This window comes from the organism of the source record quoted next, unplaced genomic scaffold (genome assembly GCF_019419815.1).
Source record: "Pyrus x bretschneideri cultivar Hongxiangsu unplaced genomic scaffold, Pyrus_bretschneideri_v1 Contig52, whole genome shotgun sequence".
NCBI classification, from domain to species: Eukaryota; Viridiplantae; Streptophyta; class Magnoliopsida; order Rosales; family Rosaceae; genus Pyrus; species Pyrus x bretschneideri.
Genome location: NW_025999790.1, coordinates 1,815,732 through 1,840,603, shown reverse-complemented (window position 1 = coordinate 1,840,603; position 24,872 = coordinate 1,815,732). Strand labels below are relative to the sequence as shown.

At 37.5% G+C, this 24,872-nt stretch overlaps 1 protein-coding gene and 2 pseudogenes across 1 annotated transcript; 2 read left to right on the top strand and 1 right to left on the bottom strand.

The window, feature by feature from the left end:
• Nucleotides 1-62: 62 nt before the first annotated feature.
• LOC103945559 (scarecrow-like protein 3) lies at nt 63-2,770 on the bottom strand. The gene is made up of 2 exons (XM_009356147.3): nt 2,429-2,770; nt 63-1,745 (listed from the first exon to the last, which is right to left on the bottom strand). The coding sequence occupies exon 2, from the start codon at nt 1,688-1,690 to the stop codon at nt 317-319; it is 1,374 nt and encodes a 457-aa protein (XP_009354422.2). The 5' UTR covers nt 1,691-1,745; nt 2,429-2,770; the 3' UTR covers nt 63-316.
• Nucleotides 2,771-10,583: 7,813 nt separating this feature from the next.
• Nucleotides 10,584-13,204, top strand: LOC103945628 (annotated as a pseudogene).
• A 6,265-nt stretch (nt 13,205-19,469) lies between these two features.
• LOC103945627 lies at nt 19,470-23,567 on the top strand (annotated as a pseudogene).
• Nucleotides 23,568-24,872: the final 1,305 nt, after the last annotated feature.

Sequence of the window (24,872 nt, the reverse complement as noted above, 5' to 3'; positions counted from 1 at the left end):
CTTCTTGAAATACCAATATGTTTGACTTAAAACCCCAAACATGTTTAACTTTGAAGTATCAATAGAACAAAGAATCAACCTAAAGAAAATATGCCAAAGGCGCAACATCAGTGTTTGTATGGAAAGAGAAAACAAAAAAGCATACAGATTAACAGATAACAAAAAAATTTAGAACAGAGAATAAATTCTCCGAACCTTTCTAAGGAAGACACTATGCAGTTGGCGAGGAAGAACTGCTTAAAATTCTTTACAACAAGAAAAGGGACAAAAGAAAGAAAAAGAAAACAGCACTCAATCCCCGGATGGTCGATCAACATCATTGGTATCTCCTAAACCTCCAGCCTGAAATCGAAAAAAGAGGTCTGTCGTGCCAGCAAATAACCACACATCCATTATATTCTTTAATCTTGTACCCGTCATAGCCACGCAACAGCTCCGTAGCCTGCAACATTCCGTTGTAGCTCAAAGGCACCCTGCCAAACCCAGCCAACTCAAGCCTTAAAATCCACTTCTCAAGCTTCTCATGCCTTTCCGTTCGCTCAGTTCCTTCACATGCTATGATGTTTTTTATTTCCTCTCCGAAAAGCAGCTTCTCAACCTTTTGTCGCTCCATTGGTGATCTCGATACTGTAGACTCTAAGCAATCAAAAAGTGCTCCATAGAAGTACAATGCTTCCATGATCCTGTCCATCAATGTATGGCCATTGTGGTTTGCCTCTTGCTCTGTTATTACCATTAGTTTTGGCGAAAGGCCCCAAAGAGAAGTTAAAAAACTCCCCATCTTTGGTGAAGCACTTGATAGCGGGGACAAAGCAGAATCAGGACTGCCGTTAATTGGATCTTTCTCCAGCCACTCTCCTAAAGTGAGTTTATTCATATGCAGGACTTTCTGCAGGTTCTTAGATGCTGGTGTTTTCCTCCTATGATCATCATCACTTGCCAAGAGAGAATGTAGCTGCAGTATGGAGCATACTGCCAGAGCCTCTCCAGTCTTGACACGCAAACTTTCGATATCAAGGTTCTCTAGCTTGCTAACTATAGCATTGAACTGAAATGGGATGTTCAGATTTTCAGCTTCTTCTGTCAACCGAAGGAACATTTGGTCTAGTACTTCTTTTTGTTCATGAATGCCAGTAATTCTCAAATGAGGCGGGCCTTCAGGTCGTGCATTTAATGTCTGAATCAGATTAATCCACTGGGCAGGCTCACATGAATGAAGATCGATAATATGAACCATCTTCTCCCCTTCCATGGCTTCCACTATGGCCCGATTTGTGACCACATATGCAACCTTTAGGAAAGGACAGAGATCAAAGAACAGCCTTTGAACAAGAATTTCTTCCGAGACTGATGATATTTTTGTTGAATTAAGCGCTTTATGCAGACCGGGCAAACCTTTAAGCATCCGGTCTGCAAGTGCCTCAGTGAAATAAGCAGCTATTCTCTGCATTGAATCACCGTCAGGAGAGGCGAGCTGACAAGTCTGGTCAAGCCAAATATTTGCATTCTCGATGCTACCCGATGCGACATGGCTAGCACAGGCGTAAAGAAGCTGGATCAGGCATAAACCTCTCTCCTCAGATTTTAGCTCCCTGAGCCATGGTGAGTATGGAGATCCTATCCCAGGAGATAGCCAGGGAAAGAACTGCAGCGCTGATGAAGTTACTGGTGACCCGTCCTCTTGTGCCATTTTTGCAATTAACGATGAAAACAATGAGGGGATGAAGAAGATCAGATTGCCAGAACTGTTTCAAAACAGCAAGAATTAGACCAGTAAGAAAGCAGCTGATGAAATAAATTATTTAGAATTTGATTTCAGTGTTTTATTCCACATGTTTGTTTTCCAAATAATGAATCACATAGATTCGACCTGAAATTTCGAAGTATCATACCTATAATACAAACAATAGTCTAAATTACTCTTATCTATGGGGCTGAGGATTCGAACTCGTCTACCTTGACCAACTGACCTAGCTCACGAGGTCCAAAGTACCATACCTGTAATTTCACACAGACCTGACTTTGGTATATCTAAGTAAAACACACAAGAAAAATTAATCATGAATCCTCGTAAATATGTAACGAATCTGGTGGTTTCTGAGAAACAGAGCAAAAGAATGAAAAAAAAAGGTATGAAAATTGATTTTTGTTCTCGGAAATGATTCCATTGTTAACAAAACTAAAAAAACATTAACAAGTGACCAAAAATATTTCCTTTGCTACTCAACAATGTAAGTTCTTGGGAATTTTACAAGTTAAAATGTCTACTTTTTTCATCAACAAATCAACCAAAAAGCCCTACACAACATCATACCACACAAAAAAGCATAAAATAGAAAAAAAATCTCAACAAATGAACAACTGCAGACGTAAAAAATATAAATTTCAACATCGCAAGAAACAATGATACACAGAGCCAGGGAATTACCAGAGAAAGTCACTAGTCAGTTCCTCCAATAAACAACCCACCAAGTTCAAACGACATGGAAAATTCCTAACTGGGTTTTCAAATGGAAAGAAAGCTCAGAAAAGTTTCCTGAAATGGTGGTGGCTGGCTGGAGCCTCCTCCTAGTATTGCATCAAAGGCGTGGAGTTTGAGAAAACTAAGAAGGGTTTTGTGTTTGTGATGTGAAGTTTTGTTGCAAAGTGAGTGAAATAACAAAAAAAGCTCTTGTTTTGAAGGACTTTTCCATGGCTGCGTTACGTTGGCGACAATACTAGAGGCTGCCTTTTGTCGTCATTAATTTGTTTTATTTGTCCTTTGGAGGGTGTTCAGAGGAATATGGAATTTCTGAAATACAGTGCCCTCTCTCTCTCTCTCTCTCTAGATTTTCTCTATCTAAATTGTTTGGTGTGTACCTTTGTTTCTCTCTCACTCTCACTTGGGATTTGTCACCAAGTGAAATGGATGGGAATAAGAGCTGGCCAAAGTTTGGGACTATTCTTCAACACAATGCCCTTCCAAACATGTCCTAACAAAACAAAACAACACCCTTGCTTGTTGCTTAGTGGGTAATAGTGGGGATTGCAAGGAGGAGCCTCCCAAATGCCTCCAAATCCAAAACTTGTATTTGGATTCTTTCCACAGGCATACACCATCCACTTGGTACTTTCTTCTAACATTAGGACAAGGGGACAAGTAAATTATAGGAAAAGCAAGTAGATAGAGCATTTAACTTTTGGTGGTGGTGGTGGTGGTGGGAGTTCTTGGAAGAATATCATACCCCCATTGCTTCAATATTTACTTTTTACCCTAACCCAATCCCATGTATGAACGTTTCTTTGTATATTTAATCAAGTGACATCAAATTGCAACCTACTTTAAGCCACCTAATCATGTATTAGTGGTATACAACATCATTGCATCTGGTCCGTCTATGCTTCACTTTGTTGTTTGCAAAAAAATAACTTTCCTATTTCTGCAATCAATTTCACTTAAAATTCTATCATGCTCATGCTATGAAAAGTGGCTTGACAAATGAATAATTTCATTTAAAAACGTATAGAGAAGTGATTTTCACACGTTTCTTTTCTCACCGTGTTTATATCTAACATTTGGATTTTATTAATCCAAGAAGAATCAATGAATATAAAACAAAGATGTGAATAATAAAAAATAAAAAATATAAAGAACTGGTGCGGATACCATTTCTCAACAATATATGTGTCAAATTATACAATGAACTATTGCGATTACATTATAAGAGACACACACTCATATAGGTTACTTTAGTGAAGTAAAAAAAGAATGTATAGTTCATCAATATCCATTCAGTTTGTTGACCATATTTTAATTGATCAAAATTTGAATATCTAACCCATGGTCAGTATTCAGTATTCGAAGAAACTTAGTGTTATATGTACTTTTTTTTTCCTAGAGAAAACCTATCATTCAATAGATAGAACAAGGTGTACATCAAACAAAAATGTGTTGAAAGAAGCACCTCTGAAAAACCTTATTTCGGGTATAACTACATAAAAAAAGGCCACAGGTAAAGGAAAAAGAGAATCTACACAATCCCTAAAACCTGCAAAATTGTTACATAACATCATCCTTAAGGCACATTACCTGAAGTTACATTACCTAAGGGTTCGTTTGGCTGTGTTTTTAAAATAACTGGTGCTTCTTGCAAGAAGCACTTCAAGTATTTTTTTTCAAGGATTCACTTGCATTTTTACTAAAGATTAGTTTCAAAAACATTTTCAAAAAAGAGCTTTCAGTCATTTTAAAAGCAGTTTCAAACGAGCCCTAAAACATCAAGGATTTACCACGCCAACAGGAGATCATCTCGGATCCAGCTCAAGAGCCATGCTGACCCATCCCCAATCCAAAACGAGAGATCCCATCAAGAAGGCTATATAACAAACAAGTCGGTGCGTAAATAGGCTTAAAAATGTATTTTTATGCTCTCATTCAAGAAAGATCTTATACAAAACTAGGAAAAACTATTGCATAATATTTCTATTTTAACTCTCAAGTCTCAAAATCAAATTGAAATGCGACTAAAGAATAATTATTTGGTCTAGTAATACTGAAATAAGAGTACATCTAAACTATCGCATCTTGTAGTGTGGCTTGTAACTAAGCAGAGTATTAAAACGATTGGTTGTATGAAGATTTAAATCAAAAGGGTGAGATATTCATTATCACCTCATGTTGAGGTCATATCATGCACGCCCCAAACCCTTGGATTAGTAGGGCATACCCACCTCTAATAGGTGCGTAACAAACCATAATTACTGTTCAAATAACTAAACTCTAAGTTTCAAATGTTGCTCGTGTGAAACTTACTACATGCCAAAAAGAAAATGTGACAAACTACTGAAGACACTATATCTTACCTTTAATTTATTGGAAATTTATGTTTGAAATTTCTTTAGCCGGTTTATACAATACAACGTAAAGCTATAAGGTACCATTTGCAACCAATGTTCCATGATATATACTATATATGTGGATGTGGGAGGCTAATGAGATATGAGTCAGCCAGCACTTGCATGGCTTGTGCCAAATATAAGTAGACAAAATTGAGCATCTGTCAGTTGTTTCTGTCTCAAAAAATTCCAATTCCGTTGTATCGTTGTTTGTAAATCATTTGTTTGCATTTACAGGCTGCATAGGGAAGTCAAACTCAGAATAGAGCAATAGTCACGAAATACAATTGAATCCAATTTAATAATTTTCTAAGTTTCTAGGGTTTAAGTAACGAATGCCGGAGAATGAAATATATAGAATTTTATATTACATATTTCAATTCTATGATGATATATATAATTTAAATGTTACGAATTATACTAAATTTTATTGTATTAATTAATTTTCTTGAAGTTGTGAAAATATGAAAATGTCCCTAGCAAGGCTAAGCGAAAATCCTAGAAGAAAGCCTCCATTCTTCTTCTTTATATATAAAGTCATCTTTATACATAAAATCAGCACTCTAAAATAGTGAAGCTTTTAGCATATCAAGAATGCCCTCCACTAATTAGAATGTTAAAAGAAAATTTTAATTAATTGGGATAAAGTACTAAAATGGCAATATTTTAAATTAAAAGAAATTAATTAAAATTATAAAAAATAAAAAGAATCCCACATAGTGGACAATCTATTTTTATTTCTTTGAATTTTCAAAAAAAAAAAAAAACTATAAAATCAGTATTTAAAAAAAAAATGAGAATTACCACATGCGTTAGCTAGTGCGTGGCAAGAGGCTAGCATGTATAAAAGGGTGACAAAAACGTTTTCCCTAAGACAATGTAGTCATATTCACTAGCAATTGTATCATTAAGTTTCTTGTCAAATTATTCTTACCTTGGTTTTCTTTCTTTGTTTTCTAATTTTGTATTTTTCTTGGGAGTCAAGCAAATCCATAAGAAGTATACTTCAAAGCTTCACTAAAAACAAACAAAGAAGATATGTTGTAGAGATCTAGCCAGCCATCTAGGTGATATCAACCAAATTAAATCGAAAGCTCAATGATAAGCAATATTTGATGTTTTAGTTTTTATCCTTTCGAATAAGGCCGTGAGTGTGTGTCTTAAACGTCACTATATATCGGTCTTAACAATGATTAATGGTAGTGTTTACCAAAGCAAAAAATAGACCATATGGCCAACCAATGCTAATTAAAATGGATTTTCATAGATAATTACATTGTACCAAGACTATATAAACCCTCTAAGTCTCAGTTAGACTTGCAAAGGAATGGAATTTGGGGTAAAAACAAAAACAAGAGGGCCTATAATTCTGGTTTCTCCTTATGTAAGTTTGACTTGTTTTTTTTCAAGTTAAAACTTGGCTTGATTTTTTTCTTACAGGAGGCAAGCTTGAGTGACGTCACGCCCTAATGCTCGAATACTTATTGTCTTCAAGATGAGCTATTTACTAGGTGGCAACACATGAATGTATTTGGGTTATCAATTTGGTTACAAATAGCGTCCCAAATAAGAAAATAAGGTTTATTATGGCCGTGACATATCTTATAGTGAGTTATCACAAATAAAATTGGTGGAGAAGAGACGGGCGGGGCGGGGAGTTCTTAGGTGTGATGGTTCTCACTATTTTGAAGGAGAGTAGGTGCCTTGCATGCAACTATTGCTGAAAAGCTGATATCGCCTAATCTTTCTTCATTTGAAAAAAAAAATTATTATTCCAAGTTGCAAAATAATTATGATATAAGGAGGAATGTATGGCAAACATCCTCAATAGTTATTCTTGTCAATTTATACAAGCAACATGCCTCATGCCAAGCTATTTTTTATTTTTATTTTTTATTTTTGGTACTATGACTTTGAATCTCCCATCATATATTTTCGATCCCTCGATATATCTAAATCATTTATCCAAATCAACAAACAGATTTCGTACGTCCCGTCGTGTACTTATGTCACTTGGTCTCAAATCTCCCAAAAAATAAATGATTTACTTTACTTTGTTTGAAAATTAATTACTCAATTCTTTTCAATCAAATCATTACAGTGACTTCCGTTCCGTCGTGGTAGTTATAAGATAATTTTGAAGTTACAATATTATAGGTACCATGATCGCATTTACTCACCACAACTTATATGAGGCCTACTCAAGATTCAAACTGGTTTTCGTCTGTGAGAAATGTGGCTAGTAAATGTGATACAGGAGTTTCGCTAAGAGATACTAGTGGAACTTCCAATTTTATAGCTCAAATGCGAGCAAGGAAAAGCCATGAAAACCTTTGGATGATCTAAATTATACAAAATTCATTTAAGGGTGTGGTCCGTACGGAATCACGGGTTGGTGAACTAGAAATTGGGCTGGATGTGGATGGGTATGTGGGCCAAAAAAAAAAAAAAATAAAAAATATATATATATAGGCTGGGTTACAGCTAGCCCAGAGGAGCATTTGATAGACTTATTTTGGATTAATTATACTAACATTTCTTGAGATTTTTCGTGTTTTCATAAAACCTTTTACGTTTGAGAAATATAACTAGCATCCCATGAGGTTTTAATTCACTTTCACATAACCCCTTGAAAGATAGATATACCCTTGTAATTAATTACTTAAAATTAAAAAATATTTATAAATAAAAAATTAAGTCTAGAAAAATGTTGAATTAAATAAAATTACATGAAACACCATTAAATAAAACAAAAGAATCCTTGTGAAGCCGTCTACTTATGAGATGCTTCAACATCATCATTCTTTTCAAAGGATCTAGTTCCCGTCCTTAAGTCATCACCACAAATAGATCGCAAGAACATTCCAAAAACCCAACAATGATGCCGTGCAGACTGGTCGCAGCCTAACATGTTTGCACGGCAATCAGCCAGATTTTCCATTGTGTATTAGCCACAATTTGATCAGAATCACCCTTGCTTAGTGAAGAAAACCCGCAGACCCAATGCACATACCATTTTTATATTAATACACCCTTCAACCCGTTGTTCTTTATCGTGGAAGATTTCCCTCGCCGACCTCTGCAACTACTTCTTCAACACCGCTGCTTTGGCCATTGTTGTCATATCATAATAGAAAACACATGTCTTTGCAATTTCGATTGTTTTTTGTTCTGTATTTTGGTGGATTTTTTTATTTCTGAGAATTAAATATGATCAAATGAAATCTTTGTTTCCAGTAAGTTATAAACAATATTAGAAGAATTTTTCGTTGTCGTAGTATATGTTCTTCTTCCTTCTACTTCCATTCTCGCAAAGAGAGTATGAATCAGACCAAAAAAATATAAAGAGAATAATTATGAAACTTAAAAATATTGAAGGAACCCACCAATAGTCAAATACCAAAACCAAAAACCCAACACACACGCATCCTAGAATTCAAAGCCAAGAAGAATTCTACAATTTGACCATTTTTAATGTTTAATGTGATTCTTTTTAATTTGATTTCCTTTTCTATTTATTTATAAATATTTTTTAATTTAAGTAAATAACTACAAGACGTATATACGTCTTTAGAGGGGTTATGTGAAAGTGAATTAAAACCTCAGGAGATATTAGTGATATTTATCAAACATGAGGAGTTGTTGAGAAAACACGAAAAGCCTCAAGAGGCGTTAGTGTAATTAGTCCGGCTTATTTTTTGAAACTCAAATTACCACACTTAATCCCTTAAAATTCCATTTTTGCACAGGTCGAGTTCTAGGGGGTCTTTGTGTGGATATTTTTTTTTATAGAAAAAGTTCAATAAAATGAGATAGCTAAAACTCGAAAAAATTCTTATGGTACAAGCGTGTTAAAATAATTCTTTACAATACTAACAACAGCATGAACGACAAGAACTAATGTTATAGCATGACATAACAATAGTTGAACAATGATAAATCAATGATATATCGATGATGCCATAATGATGAACTTGGGCATACCTCTTCGTTTCTCTTTCCTCGCAACGGTCGTCGGCATTGTCCTTCTCTCCACCCTCAAAATACCATGCAAAGTAAATATCCATGAACGAAATAATTTAGAAATGGTTTTGCAAATCAACAGTATACAATCAAAATCCTAATCTTGATTTGGGTTCAGAATGACAAAATATTGTCTCTAAAAGTGTCTCAAAACCCTCAAGAATTGCAAAAAATTGAGACAACTAGAAGCATGGTGTTTCTCCGGAAGCGTCTCATAAACCACGTGAACTAGTGACTATAGGCCAATATTTTACTAATGCAAGAATACGTAATTACAATTAGCATGCACCTAAACGATCGAACCAATATTTCACTAAGTCCGCTCCTTGGTGGACAAATGGTCATTTAGTTTGTGGGTACGAAGCCCGTTGGACGTTGGCAACTATAACCTGGCATGCAAAAGACATTTTTTGAATCACGGTGTGCTACGTGCGACTTACACGTTTTAAATGCATTTATATGCGTAAATTGACAAAAGGAAAGTTAAATATTTGAAGTAAATGAATAATCTTAGATAATGCTAGAAGAAACCACTCATAAACTAATTAAAGCAGTTGAATACACATAATAAAATCGGTCTTTATAAAATTTACATTAAGAATAAAGAAAATAATATTTAATAAGCAACTGATTGAATTATATTATTACTAGCCCATTGTAAGGCTAAGCCTAGTCTCCTCCTCCTTAGTGTAGATAATATCGTTTGTTAAAAAAATAAAAATAAAAAAACAATCATCTAACATCTAATTTAATTACATTATTATTCGCGTGGGAAAGACTTTGTTTTTTTTTTTTTTTTTATAACCGGCATTACACGCCTCTTAAGATATTTTGAACATGTTTAAAAATGGAGAAAATAATATTGAATGAACAGCTGATTGAATCATATTATTGCTGCCTACTATGAGGTACTAATTAAAAAAAAAACAATACAAAAAAAATTAATTATTAAAAAAATATTATTCAAATGACAAAAATATCCTCCCGCATTTGACGCATTATTTTGGGTTGCCTTTGAAGTTTTTTGTTTGAGGGGTATTTTTGTCCAATTGCTTTGTTGCTTGTGACACCAAAAACTAGTATTCACCTCATTGTTGGCTTTATATATAGATCCCTAAGAGTATCTCCACATAAGATGCCAAAATGTATACATCAATTATAATAATAAAAAAAGATCACACTAATATTCTTCAACCGAGTGTTAAATCCTATGTTGTGATGACATGGGTTGGCAACAAAAGAGGTTGTTGTCAAATTTGACAGCATCTTCAAATGTTTTTTATTAATTATTAAATGTATTTTATTAATTTTTAATTAGTTTAATTATTTATTATAATTAATGTTAAGTTGACCGATGCAATTATTTTACTTTTTTCTTCTTTTCAATCAACGAAGGTGAATAGATTACAAATTAAACTTTAAATGTCATTTATTAAATTTTAATTAGTTTAATAATTTATTTTATAAAATAATAAAATAATAATTTAATTTGATATATCGAACAAAACTTTAAAAAAATATCAAAATACCACGTAAGTTGCAAAAATTTAAATTTTATGTTCAAAATTTGAGATGATCTAAATCCCCAACGATTGAGAATCATCTGCTGCTACGCGAGCTCATTGACGGACTGTTCGGATTTTCTCTGAGACCTTCATGTATGTTCAGGTAGAAAACCTCCTTTTCCTCTGTTATTCTTTACCCTACAGGCTACAGTTTGTTTGGTTGCTGAGAAAATCTTGAAAATTGTAATTTCAATTTTTCAGTAGTGGATGACCGAGAGATTTGATGATTGAAACAGTTGAAATTTATCTATCTTTTTACCCAGTTATTATATCTAATGTTTCCAAATGAATTCCTGATAGAATGGTATGTTTTCGGTTTTATGCATATTATCTCGGTACGAATTTCTTATGAATTGGATTCAATTTCGTTTGTGTAATCGAAGATTTATTCGCTGCCCGGCTGATGTTTTATGTAACTGTTTCCAGGTTGTTGCCCACCTGCAAAGTTAGGCATGTTTCAAAATTTTCGCCCTCGCGTCGAATTTGTTGCCAATTGTTCTCAGTTGCCTGCAAATACTTTGCGGTTTTCATCAGATAGCTTTGCAAATGAGAATAGAAGCGATGGTATCGATTTTCTGTTCCAATCTTGTACTAATGTGCACCATGCTAAGCAACTCCATGCTTTTCTTGTGGTGTCGGGAAAAGCTCAAAATATTTTTCTTGCCGCCGAACTTGTCAATCGTTATGCCTACCTTGGCGAGGTGTCATTCTCTCGCCGCACCTTTGATTCAGTACCAAGGAAAGATGTCTATACCTGGAATTCCATGGTATCTGCTTATGTTCGCAGTGGATGCGTTGGATGTCTTAGTTGAAATGAGAATGGAGAGGATAAAGATGGATCGTGTAACCGTCGCAAGTCTGTCGACTGCTTGTGCACAATCAAATGATGTCTCAAGTGGGATGCTGATTCATTTGTATGTCGTAAAGCATGGACTAGACTTTGATCTGTGTATGCAATGCGTTGATTAACATGTATTCCAAATTTGGTAGCTTGGGGCATGCATGAAGGATTTTTGAACAAATGGAAGTAAGAGATTTGGTCTCATGGAACTCAATAATTGCTGCATACGAGCAGAATAATGATCCAACCACTGCACTTGAATTATTTAACGCGATGCAACTACGTGCAATTCAGCCGGATTTTTTAACACTAGTGAGTTTGGCTTCAAATTTAGCTCAATTAAGTGATTCTGAAAAGAGTAGATCTGTTCATGGATTCATCTTGTGGAGAGATTGGTTCGTGGAAGATGTTGTCATTGGAAATGCAGTTGTTGATATGTATGCAAAATTGGGTGCTATGGATTCCGCTTGTACTGTTTTTGAAGGACTTCCTATCAAGGATACCGTTTCATGGAATACTTTGATCACAGGTTATGCTCAAAATGGTCTTGCGAGTGAAGCAATTGAAGTGTACCATATGATGCAAGAGTGCAAAGAAATAATTCCAAACCATGGAACTTGGGTAAGCGTTCTACCAGCATATACCCATATAGGAGTCTTGCAACAAGGGATGAAAGTTCATGGACGAGTGATTAAGAACCGTCTCTATTCGGATGTATTCGTGGGAACCTTCTTGAATGATATGTATGGAAAATGTGGGAGACTAGATGATGCATTGTTGTTGTTCTCCCAAGTTCCCAGGAAGAGTTTGGTCCCTTGGAATGCTTTAATTTCGTGTCATGGAGTTCACGGGCATGGTGAGAAGGCTCTGAAGCTATTCAATGATATGCTAGATGCAGGGGTGAAGCCAGGTCATGTAACCTTTGTATCTTTAATGGCAGCCTGTACCCATTCAGGTTTGGTTGATGAAGGTCAATCGTACTTTCATATGATGCAGGAACAATATGGCATCAAGCCTACTTTGAAGCACTATGGCTGCATGGTTGATTTGCTTAGTAGAGCTGGGCATTTGAACGAGGCATATAGTTTTGTAGAGAATATGTCCAAACGGCCTGATGCTTCTGTGTGGGGTGCTCTACTCGGTGCTTGTAGAATACATGGAAATGTTGAGTTGGGTAAGATTGCTTCTGAACGCTTGTTTGAAGTTGATCCAGAGAATGTGGGTTACTATGTTTTGTTGTCCAACATATATGCAAATTTCGGGAAATGGGAAGGTGTGGAGAAAGTGAGATCTCTAGCTAGAAATCGAGGACTTACGAAGACTCCAGGATGGAGCTCAATTGAAGTTAACAATAACGTTGAGGTCTTTTATACTGCAAACCAATCACATCCAAAATGCGAGGAAATATACGAGAAGTTGAGGGATCTAACCGCCAGAATGAAGAGCCTTGGTTATGTTCCTGACTTTAGCTTTGTGCTGCAGGATTTTGAGGATGACGAGAAAGAACACATCCTCAACTGTCACAGCGAGAGATTAGGAATTACATTCGGACTCATCAGCACGCCCACGAAATCTCCCATTCGGATCTTCAAGAATTTGCGGGTTTGCGGGGATTGCCACAACGCAACGAAGTTCATATCGGTAATTACGGAGAGGGGGATCATTGTGAGGGATTCTAACCGTTTTCATCATTTCAAGGATGGAACTTGCTCTTGTGGGGATTATTGGTGACAAGCAATATGAATTAATGTAATGATGAGAGATTCATATTCTTTTAATTCTTGTAACGATTGCCCACTTGATGCCAGATTACTAGAAAAACCATGGTCAAATGTACGACAGGCACCAGCCTTGCCTAACTGATTCATATTCTTTTGATTCATACCTGTTTTTCTGTTGATTCCACGTCAAGTATGACTCACTCAGATTCCCATCTGAGCAAGTGGCAGGAAACGGTCGATCAAAAGCCCAAGGGCATTACCAAGAACATCGAAAATTCGAAACAACTCATTCCAAGGATTACTCCAACCTCTGCAAATCCAAGAACCCTATTAAACCCTCAGGGGGCGTTTGTTGCGCCGGACTATCTCGGACTGGATTAGCTTCAAGGACTAAGCTGGATTGGCTTAGACTAGACTAAACTGGATTAACTTAGTGAAGCGTTTGGTGCAGTATTGGACTAAGAAGCTGGATAATAACAAATTATAATATTATATTATTTAATATATAAATTATTAATATTTTATTATGATCTTATCTTTTTCTTCATTTTTTCCTACCATTTTCTCGTTAAATTGGATGAAGTTAGCACCGCCAAAAAATTCATCACCATCCCTGGACCGAGATCTTAGTTTTGAATGCTTTAATCTGTCATGGATTTGAAGAAGCCCAAACAGGCCGAGACTTCCAGGCCATTTTCCAGCCACAATCGACCACATTTTGGCCTCAATTCAGGTCGAATCGTAATCTTGTCACTCCCAGCTTCAATTTGGTATATTTTGTATGAAAGTTGGTTGTGAAATGGATCTGAAAGAGAGTCGGAAAGTTAATGATTGATCTAGGTGACCGGAGATGACGAGGAGTCTGTCGAGAGTGGTCGTTGAGCATGACGAGGACGAGAAAGAGAGGATAGTCTTAGCTAGTCCCATGGTTATTGGGGGGTCTCGCTAAGACCTCTTAGTGAAGGGTTTTGTCCATGCTAGTCCCCTTTAGTCTCATTAATGTTAGTCCCAGCATGGAACAAACATAGTATTGGACTAATAGCTAGTCCAGTCCAGTCCAGTCCAACTTAGTGAGGGCAAACAAACGCCCCCTCAGAGTTTTCCCAAATCAGGTGAGTTTTCGAGAAACCTTGCATTTTAATTAGCGCTGGATTCTGATCATTCTATGTCACTTATTAGGGTTAGAATCTTAATTAAATCAAAGCATTTTTCTTTATGTTTGTGGGCAATGTGTTTTGTTGAAGTTGGAATTTTTGTTTGCATTCTTTTAATAGTATAATTTGTTTAATTGTGTTCACTTTGACATGTTATACTGATTGCAGTCGAAGTTTAATTTATTTTTCTAGGACTCTAGATGATTTTGTGTGATACGAAATGCTACGTATTTAACGTAATGTTAAGTTTTGTTATACTGAGAATGAACTCCAAGCTTGAAGTTGAACAGGAATCAAGAATTTCATTTTGTTTTAAATTTTCGTCAAAGTTTATTGTTGATTATATCAAAACGTTGTAACCAAGGAAGTTTCTGTATGTTTTTACAATTGTATTACAAGGCCATGTGTGGAAGTCATTTTTAAGGAATCGTCTTCACATTGGTAGCTTAAACATGAATTCGAGTTAATATTACTCATCCTGAAAGATAAAGAAACGTCTTGAGGATTTGAAGAGCTGCTGAGGGGTTTGCAGTTTCATGGTTTGTTTCAATGGAAAGATGTGCACTGTTCATATTTGGTGCAGGGAATAGGGAAATGGATTTTGCGGCTTATGCGAGGGTTTATTTCAAACGGCTTGCAGTTCTGATATAATTCATTGGCTTTTTGCATTCTGTTTATATGGTTTACATGTTATATTCATTTGTGTTTTGGTCAAATATGGGTGTCTTTTAGGCAAGAGAACCGAAGGCAGCAGACGCAATGTTCCACAAAAGAATTCTGTGGCATAGGCATTGTTGATCATTCTTTACAGGTAAACTGGATTTTATTTAATTATAAGTATGGACTAACAATATTTGAAATTGAATGTGTTTTTGTCAAACTTCGGGGGCAAGCTCTCCCAATGATGGCTGCTTCATTCACAAGGCTCGAACTCGAGACATTGCTTAAGGGGAACAAGCTCCTTACCACTTGAACTACCAAGCATTGGTAATATTGAAGTACTTTATATGTATATGAACAAGTGCTTTTCTGTTAAACTTCTATGATGCACTACTAATTTTAGAAATTCTTGTTTTGTTGGCTGCTCTATTTGGCTCCTAAAAAGGAAGATAAAGAAAATAATTATTTTGCAACTTGTTACTTAGTAAAGTTATTTGGGATAAACCAGTCTCACTCATTGGGGATTTTAATTGAGTCCCGGTTTCCTAGACCCCATGATCCAAGAAAATTGTGATCGCTCATAAATAAATCGTTGTGTTGAATGTTTCAGTATCTTGCGAAAGTCGTCCTCTCCCCATTCCGTTTCCCGTGAGTTCTTAACCATCCGGAATTCAATGTTTGTCTCCGGACATATGCCCCAACCCGTGATGGTCAGGCAATGCGAAACCAAATCCCTTGTAAAATCAGGGCAATAGATACCTTTCTTGTAGCTTAGAAACTCAGAATCCACATGAATAGTAGCCAGAACCGGTTGAGCACACAAAGCAAATACAAGACTTTCTTCATCGTTTGTGGTCCTGTATCAATATATAAAGATACGTCTCTTCACCTTGTTCTTTCCTCTCTCTCTCTCTCTCTCCCTCTCTCTCTCTCTCTCTCTCTCTCACGCACACACACACGATTTTCGTATCGTTCTTGACATGGAATTGGAATCTGGTCAAACTTAATAATCCTTGAAGTGCATCCAAGATTTCTGAATTTGGTTATCTAAGAGGATATGCGACAGAGAGAGATGAAATTAGGGGTCAGTAAACATGCAAGTTTGAGACCGAAACTTTTAACATATCTCACTGTGGCAGACTTGTACGTTCACTAAATTGCATTGACGTTTCCAGCTTATGAATGCGGATACAAGAAGGGTTGAAGACAGATTCCGCATTACAAAGTAGCAAGGTCATCTAATAGGAAGACTTCTCACTTAATACTACGGTCTAGTAGTATTTCTCTTCAAGTGAGAGGTCTTAGTTTCGATTCTTGCCAAAGGCGAATGTGAACAAGAGGAGAGTGCCAGTCATCATGTCCGGAGAAAGTTGTTTCGAAATGTCGCGTAGTATTTTCATTACAAATTGTAAGGTTAAATTATTGCGAAAAAAATGTCATCTAAGTTAAAATGTAACTTAAGAATATATAGATAATGTACTCGAACAAAGATCTCTTCCTTTTCCAGAATCATTCAATCATATTAATGGAAACTCTTAAATCTAATAATCCCCCACACAACTTATGTTTCACACCCTGATCCTCGCTTTCCAACAACATGATGACTTATGTTAAAAGAGACCAACCCCAGCCCATTCTACACAAATCCAGAAAATTCTAGCACCAAAGTCGGTGCATCATGCAGGCATATCAATATGCTAGATAATTCTAGCGTTATCTTAGTAAGTCGGTGGGTGTGTGTATAATAATATGCTAGATGTTTCTAGCCATGATTAAGTATGATTGTTTGTAATTAGAATGTACTAGAAACTAGGAAAACATAAGGCCAATTAGGAAAGCATGTCGGTGGGTGTGTGTATAATAATATGCTAGATGTTTCTAGCCATGATTAAGTATGATTGTTTGTAATTAGAATGTACTAGAAACTAGGAAAACATAAGGCCAATTAGGAAAGCATGTCGGTGGCAGTGCATGATCATTAGCTAGAAAGATCTAGCTACTTGTACAATTGTGTGGCTACCATACAAAGCCCAATGGCGGTGGGCAATTGTAGTCGGCAAAACCACACCTATAAATAGGTGTGTGTGCATGTGTTGCAATGTAACAAACCAAGCAAGCTTGTAAGCAAGCAAGCAAGTGAGAGTGAGAAGAAAGAATAGTCTTGTAAGAGTGTGAGTGTTTTAGAGTTTGTCTCTAGAAAGTGAGTGAGTGTCATAGCTTCTCAAGAGTGTCTTTGATAGTTCGTGTTGTAATATTTTGTTTGTGTAATACAAGTAATTTGTTTACTTGTATTGTCTCTCCAACACTTGTGCTAGAGTTGTGTACTCTGAGTTTTTCACCCCAACAATTGGTATCAGAGCTGTACGATCAGGGACCGTCTCTATTAAAGCTTTTGAGAATCGTGAGAAGTTTAGTACTTCGCAATATTATTCGTTAATCTTGTTCGGCTTATCGAAGCTCTGCCGACACGATGGGAGATTTTCAAGTTGTTGGAGTAATCAAGAAGTTGAACAACAAAAATTACAACATGTGGGCGACATGTATGGAGTCTTACCTACAAGGCCAAGATCTTTGGGATGTCGTCGGCGATAATGAAGTTACGCAACCAGAAGAAGACACTAGCGGTGCTTTGAGGAAGTGGAAGATCAAGGCAGGTAAGGCCATGTTTGCCTTAAAAACCACAGTTGAAGATGACATGTTAGAGCACATACGGAAGGCCAAGACACCAAAAGAAGCATGGGACACCTTCGCCACACTCTTTTCAAAGAGGAACGATACAAGACTGCAGCTTCTCGAGAACGAGTTGTTATCAGTGGCCCAAAGGGACATGACGATTGCGCAGTATTTCCACAAGGTAAAGTCTATTTGCCGTGAAATTTCTGAATTAGATCCTAGTACTGCCATTGTAGAATCCAGGATAAAAAGAATAATTATCCATGGATTGAGACCCGAATATCGAGGCTTCGTTGCCGCTGTACAAGGATGGCCGACCCAACCATCACTTGTTGAGTTTGAGAATTTGCTTGCCGATCAAGAAGCTTTGGCAAAGCAAATGGGAGGGATCTCGTTAAAAGGTGAGGAGGAAGCGCTCTACACCAAAAGTAAAGGCAGCTTTAAGCAGCGTGCTGATGGTGGATCTAAAAGAAATGGTGATAAGGAAAAAGGTCATCAAGGAGGAGGGAGTTCTCGGCCAGGGGGAGCTCCAAAGTATCACGGCAATCGTGGTCAGTCCCAGAATAATAAAAGATTTGAGGGCAAGTGTTACAATTGTGGAAAGAATGGTCACATGGCGAAGGATTGCTGGTTCAAAAGGCCTGCAGAAAGTAACGTCGCCAACTCAGAGAAGAAAAGTGAAGATGATTGGGACGTCATTGCGTCTCTAGCCCTGGAGGAAGAATGGGACGGTGAAGCATCTATTGCTACAGAGAAGAAAGAGTGAGCTCTCATAGCAACAAGTCTGGAGTCAATTGACTATCAGAATGATTGGACCGTGGATTCAGGCTGCTCAAACTATATGACAGGTGATGAGAAAAAGTTACAAAGTCTGACTGAGTATAAAGGAGGCCGCTTAGTGGTGACGGCTAATGACTCGAGGCTACCGATTGCTCACATCGGTAAAACAGTAATTGAGCCCCGATACAGCACTAACCATGTGCCGCTTCAAGATGTCTACCATGTTCCAGGTATGAAGAAAAATCTGCTTTCAGTGCCGCAACTGACGTCGTTGGGAAATTATGTCTTGTTTGGTCCACGAGATGTGAAGGTGTATCGACACCTCAAGATCTTAGGGACGCCAACAATGGAGGGACGGCGACTGCAGTCAGTCTATGTAATGTCAGCAGAAACTGCATACATAGACAAGACAAGGAAGAACGAGACAGCAGATTTATGGCACATGAGATTGGGACACGTTAGCTATCACAAGCTAAATGTGATGATGAAGAAGACAATGCTTAAGGGGCTACCTCAGCTTGACGTGAGAACATACACGGTTTGTGAAGGATGCCAGTATGGTAAAGCACATCAACTACCATACGAAGAGTCGAAGTTTAAAGCGAAAGAGGCGTTGGAGTTGGTTCATTCTGATGTGTTCGGGCCCGTCAAGCAACCATCGATAAGTGGGATGCGGTACATGGTGACGTTCATTGATGACTTCTCGAGGTATGTGTGGGTTTTCTTTATGAAAGAAAAATCTGAAACATTTTCAAAATTTAAAGAGTTTAAGGAGACAATTGAAGGAGAAGTAGGAAAGAAGATCCGTTGCATACGCACAGATAATGGAGGAGAATATACCTCGAATGAGTTTTCCCAGTATCTACAAGAATGTAGAATACGTCACCAGTTCACCTGTGCCAATACGCCACAACAGAATGGCGTAGCGGAAAGAAAGAACCGGCATCTTGCAGAAATATGTCGAAGTATGCTCCATGTCAAGAATGTACCAGGAAGGTTTGGGCCGAAGCAATGAGAACTGCAGCTTATGTGATCAACAGGCTTCCTCAACCCAGGTTAGAATTTGTCTCACCCTTTGAGAAACTGTGGGATATGAAACCTACAGTTAGTTACTTTCGAGTCTTTGGCTGTGTGTGCTACGTATTTGTTCCAAGTCAGTTACGTAGCAAGTTTGACAAGAAGGCAGTTCGATGTATCTTTGTGGGATACGACAGCCAAAGAAAATGGTGGAAATGTTGTGATCCTACGAATGGAAGGTGTTACACATCACGAGATGTGGTGTTTGATGAAGCATCTTCTTGGTGGTCCTCAGAAAAGGAGGTGTTGCCTGATTCAAGAGAGATAGAAGATAAGTTGCAGCAAAAGATAGGGGAGCAAATTGTTCGAATCCAGTCGAGACCTGATGAGTCTGAAGATTCGCTTGATGGTGATGATGTTGAGCAAGCAATGCCCCGAAACCCTTGCCAAGCTGACATATATCAACAACCAGAAGAAGATAGACCTAGTGAAGTGGAAGTATCAACTCCACAATCACAACTAAGGAGGTCAACAAGAATCAGGAAGCAAAATCCTAAATACGCCAACGCAGCCATAGAAAAAGAAACAGTTGAACCTGAGTGCTTCAAAGTTGGGAGAAGAGGTCACTGCAGCAAAGCTAAATCAAGCTTGGAATCCAGTGCCAAAGCGAAGAGATGTGAAACCCATATCATGCAAATGGGTATGCAAGAAAAAGCTTCGTCGTCAACTTGGCATGAAGAAAAGAATGAGCTGGTGTTGAGGGGGAGTGTTAAAAGAGACCAACCCCAGCCCATTCTACACAAATCCAGAAAATTCTAGCACCAAAGTCGGTGCATCATGCAGGCATATCAATATGCTAGATAATTCTAGCGTTATCTTAGTAAGTCGGTGGGTGTGTGTATAATAATATGCTAGATGTTTCTAGCCATGATTAAGTATGATTGTTTGTAATTAGAATGTACTAGAAACTAGGAAAACATAAGGCCAATTAGGAAAGCATGTCGGTGGCAGTGCATGATCATTAGCTAGAAAGATCTAGCTACTTGTACAATTGTGTGGCTGCCATACAAAGCCCAATGGCGGTGGGCAATTGTAGTCGGCAAAACCACACCTATAAATAGGTGTGTGTGCATGTGTTGCAATGTAACAAACCAAGCAAGCTTGTAAGCAAGCAAGCAAATGAGAGTGAGAAGAAAGAATAGTCTTGTAAGAGTGTGAGTGTTCTAGAGTTTGTCTCTAGAAAGTTAGTGAGTGTCATAGCTTCTCAAGAGTGTCTTTGATAGTTTGTGTTGTAATATTTTGTTTGTGTAATACAAGTAATTTGTTTACTTGTATTGTCTCTCCAACACTTGTGCTAGAGTTGTGTACTCTGAGTTTTTCACCCCAACAACTTATACTCCTAACTCTCTCATGTCCTCCTCCACCTGCGAGACTTCTGTTGCTGCAAACTTAATTTTGCTGCAATGGTTTTTCTTCCGCCGCGTCCCAATTTTGGGGCTCTTTCTCGCTGTGTGTGTTTTTGTAACCATAAACTCCTTGAGGCAAAAAAAGCACCATGGCTTTCCCGTTTGACCAGTGTTTGGCATGTTCCCCCCTCTCTCTCTGGCACTACTCCAACCCAACCCAACCCATATGAGTTGCTCTCCAAAGTTCTTTGCCGCCAAAATGGAACGGTTAGATTCAAAGGCCCTTGGTTTAGCAGCCTCGTATGCGTCATCACTTGCGACCCTCGTAACTTGGAGTCCCTTCTCAAGACCAAGTTCTCCAATTTCCTCAAAGGCCCTTATTTCCAAGACACCGTTCGGGATCTTCTCGGTGATGGCATATTCAGTGCAGACCGCGATAAGTGGCAGCGCCAAAGGAAGATGGCGAGCTTTGAGTTCCAGTCAGCCAAGTTCCGGAAACTGACCGTGAATTCATTGTTTGAGCTGGTTCACGGTCGGTTGTTACCTGTTTTAGAGGACTCCATCAAACACTCGGCCCCAATCAACCTCCAAGACGTTCTTATGAGGTTGACTTTTGACAACGTTTGAATGATCGCATTTAGGGTCAATCCCGATTGCTTGCAGCCAGGTTTACCCAAAATACCATTTGCGCAGGCTATTGAGGAGGTGACAGAAGGAACGTTGATGCGCTTTGTTGTCCCCCTGTGCGTGTGGAAGGCCACGAGGTAACTTAGGAGCAGAGAGGAAGCTTCATATGTCCATAAAAGGAGTGGATGAATTCGCAGACGATGTCATCCGGACAAGAAAGAAAGAGCCAGCTTCACTACTTAATAGTAATGATGAGATTTATCCGGATAAGAAGCAAATTAAATCAGATTTGTTAACGGTGTTTATGGGATTGAAAGATGAGAAGGGAGAGGCGTCTTCAGACAAGTTCTTGAGGGATGTATGCGTCAACTTTGTACTGGCGGGGAGAGACACGTCATCTGTGGCATTGAGTTGGTTCTTCTGGCTACTTCATTACAATCCGGAGGTGGAACACAAGATTCTTCAATACGTATGCACCATTGTGAGAGCAAGATCATCATCGGATCATGATGATGATGATGATGATGATGATGAAAGAATAGTATTCAAGCTGGAAGAGATAAAGAAGATGGAGTATCTTCATGCAGCTATATCAGAAGCTCTAAGATTGTACCCTTCGGTTCCACTTGATCACAAGCAGGTAAATTTAATTTAATTATATCACAATCTGCACCTTGATTCCTTTCCTTTTTTCTTGAATTAGTTTATTAGCACTTAAATATTGATTTTATCACTTATATTCATCAACAAATTATATAATCACAAGTTATATGTAGGTAGTTGAAGATGACATATTTCCAGATGGAACAATACTGAAGAAGGGAACAAGAGTGATATACTCAATTTACAGCATGGGGCAAATGGAGGCGATTTGGGGAAAGGTCTGCAGGGAGTTCAAGCATGAGAGAGATGGCTGCGATCTTCAGATGGCTTATTATCAAATGAAGTTCGTTGCTGTCTCTATCATCTATTGATACCATGTGAAGCTGGTCGAAAATCATAAGGTGGAGCCAAAGCTCGCACTGACAATGTACATGAAGCATAGGTTGAAGGTCACTCTCCACAGTCGTGACAGTGCTTAGCACCAAAAATTACTATGTAAGTGGTGGTATTGCCATATAAGTGAAGATGATTGAGAATTTGGTAATGAGTGGTGGTATTGCTACATACATGAAGATGATCGAAAATTTTGTAATAAGTGGTGGTATTGCCATATACATGAAGATGATTGATAATTTGGAAGAGTGATCAGAAATAGGGAAATATGCATTTGGATCGAGTTGTGTACGCTTGGATTGTTTCTGAAAATAATGCCTTGCTTGGAGTATTGGAATCGTCAAGGATCCTCTATTTCTATGAAGCTTAATTATCTTGAGACATGCGGCGAGGAGATTTGATTGCCAATGCGGTAAGAAGGTTTGTCTTAAAGTTCATGTCTTGTTGCATCAAGTAAATATAAGTTGATAATTGTTTGTGCAAATTTCCATTGTGGTTGAATCATCCAGAAACCTGCAAGAAAAAAATTAAAGAGACATACTAACACCGGTATGGTGTTTGTCAAAAGGCCTCTAATGCCTAAGTCAAGAGAGAATTCTAAGCTTGTATAAGTGTGGCTAGAGAGGAATTACCTTGAAAAAAGGAAAGAAAGATGGAGGCCTGGCTATTTATAGGCAAAAAGAAGTGAACCCTAGCCTCCACGTTTGTTGAACTTTGAAATAGAGTGGTACCTTATCTGCAACACCGTTGTGGAAGCATTCTGCAAGGTCATTGTATAGGATGCTCCCCCGCAGACGTCTCGAGTACACTTCGATGATTCCCACCAAGCGCAGGGGCTGACAGGAGGGATGATAGCATATCAAGGTCGTTGCATTAAAGATGTTTGGAGTGTAGATGGGCCTCGGGGCTTGATGATTGTAGACTTCTTGGGGGCTTTGTGGAATAAGGGCTTGCGAGCTCATTAAGGTATGGATAATGTCCACATGGTCCATTAAGGGCAGGACGGTCATATTCAGTTGATAATACACATGGCATGCTTGACAAGTCATAGTAGTTTATGTACAAACAATGAGTATCTAGAAAGGTAGTTTGGGTGTAGAGTTTAGAGCTTTATTCTAGTGTATAAATTGCATTTTTACTCACTATCATCAAGCGGTGACGTAGAGTGATGAGCAAAAATTGTATAAGTTGCATTAGTGCTTATTTAGTACTGGTTTGGTATTGAGGTACTTTTATAAAAAATGGGTATAAAAAAAAAACTGAGCTCAAAAAGGTGTTTAAAAACAGCTTATTTTCACAGTTTTGGGTGAAAAAAGCTGAAAACGTGAAGCAGCAAAAATGAGCATATTCTCACAGCATAGCAAAAACAGTTTTTTTTCAAAGCACAGCAATACCAAACCAGCCTGGATAAGCTCTAGACATTTTGTCGTTTGTGTCCAAGTAATAATGAAAGTGGTTCCACTTTCTTTTCTCTTATTCAAATTATCAACCAACTAATTGACAACTAACAAAGCTAATAATTTAGCAGGCTGGGACGGTCATATTCAGTTGATAATACACATGGCGTGCTTGACAAGTCATAGTATTTTATGTACAAACAATGAGTATCTAGAAGGATAGTTTGGGTGTAGAGTTTAGAGCTTTATTCTAGTGTATAAATTGCATTTTTACTCACTATCATCAAGTGATGATGTAGAATGATGAGCAAAAATTGTATAAATTGCATTAGTGCTTATTTAGCCTGGATAAGCTCTAGACATTTTGTCATTTGTGTCCAAATAATAATGAAAGTGGTTCCACTTTCTTTTCTCTCATTCAAATTATCAACCAACTAATTAACAACTAACAAAGCTAATAATTTAGCAGGTTGGGGAGGGCGTCTTTGTCGGGGTTTGGCTGGAAGGGGACTGGTACTATTAGCTTTTAGGTATCCTTCTTCTTTTTTTTATTTTTTTATTTTTTTGTCAAAGGCTGTTAGGTATCTTGTCTCTGAGGTTTTTGTTTTTAACATTTTTTTTTAACAAACGATATTATCTATATTAAAAAAGGACAAACGATATTATCTACATTAAAAAAGGGAGAGTAAACTAAGCCTCACGTTCTTGTGATTTAAATTCGCCTTAGCATTAAGAAGGGGAAAATATACATATATATGGGTTGTTAGGATTTGAGAACACACATTTTTCACACACGTTCTTGTGGGGTTCATTATATAATGTATTTTAACAACCTAAATCGTCTATTTTTTAGGTTTTCTATCAAATATCATGTCTACCAAAATTATACAAATCTAAACCATATGACTATTGGATTAAATTGTTTCTTTGTAGAACGGTATTCCTCCAATTTCTTCATTAGAAATAAATGTCTTAATGGTTTTGATTTGTCTAATTTTTTACAAAGATGATTTATAAATGAGATACTGTTGTAAACATTCCTAGTTTAAGTATGATTGTGTAAATCCTAGATTAGATTTGATTCTAGTTATCATTTCCTATTGTATCTTGTATTCCTTCGGGATGAAGGAATATCTT

Coding starts and splice junctions, on each gene's coding strand:
- LOC103945559 (XM_009356147.3), bottom strand. CDS start 1,690: ATGGCACAAGAGGACGGGTCACCAGTAACTTCATCAGCGCTGCAGTTC.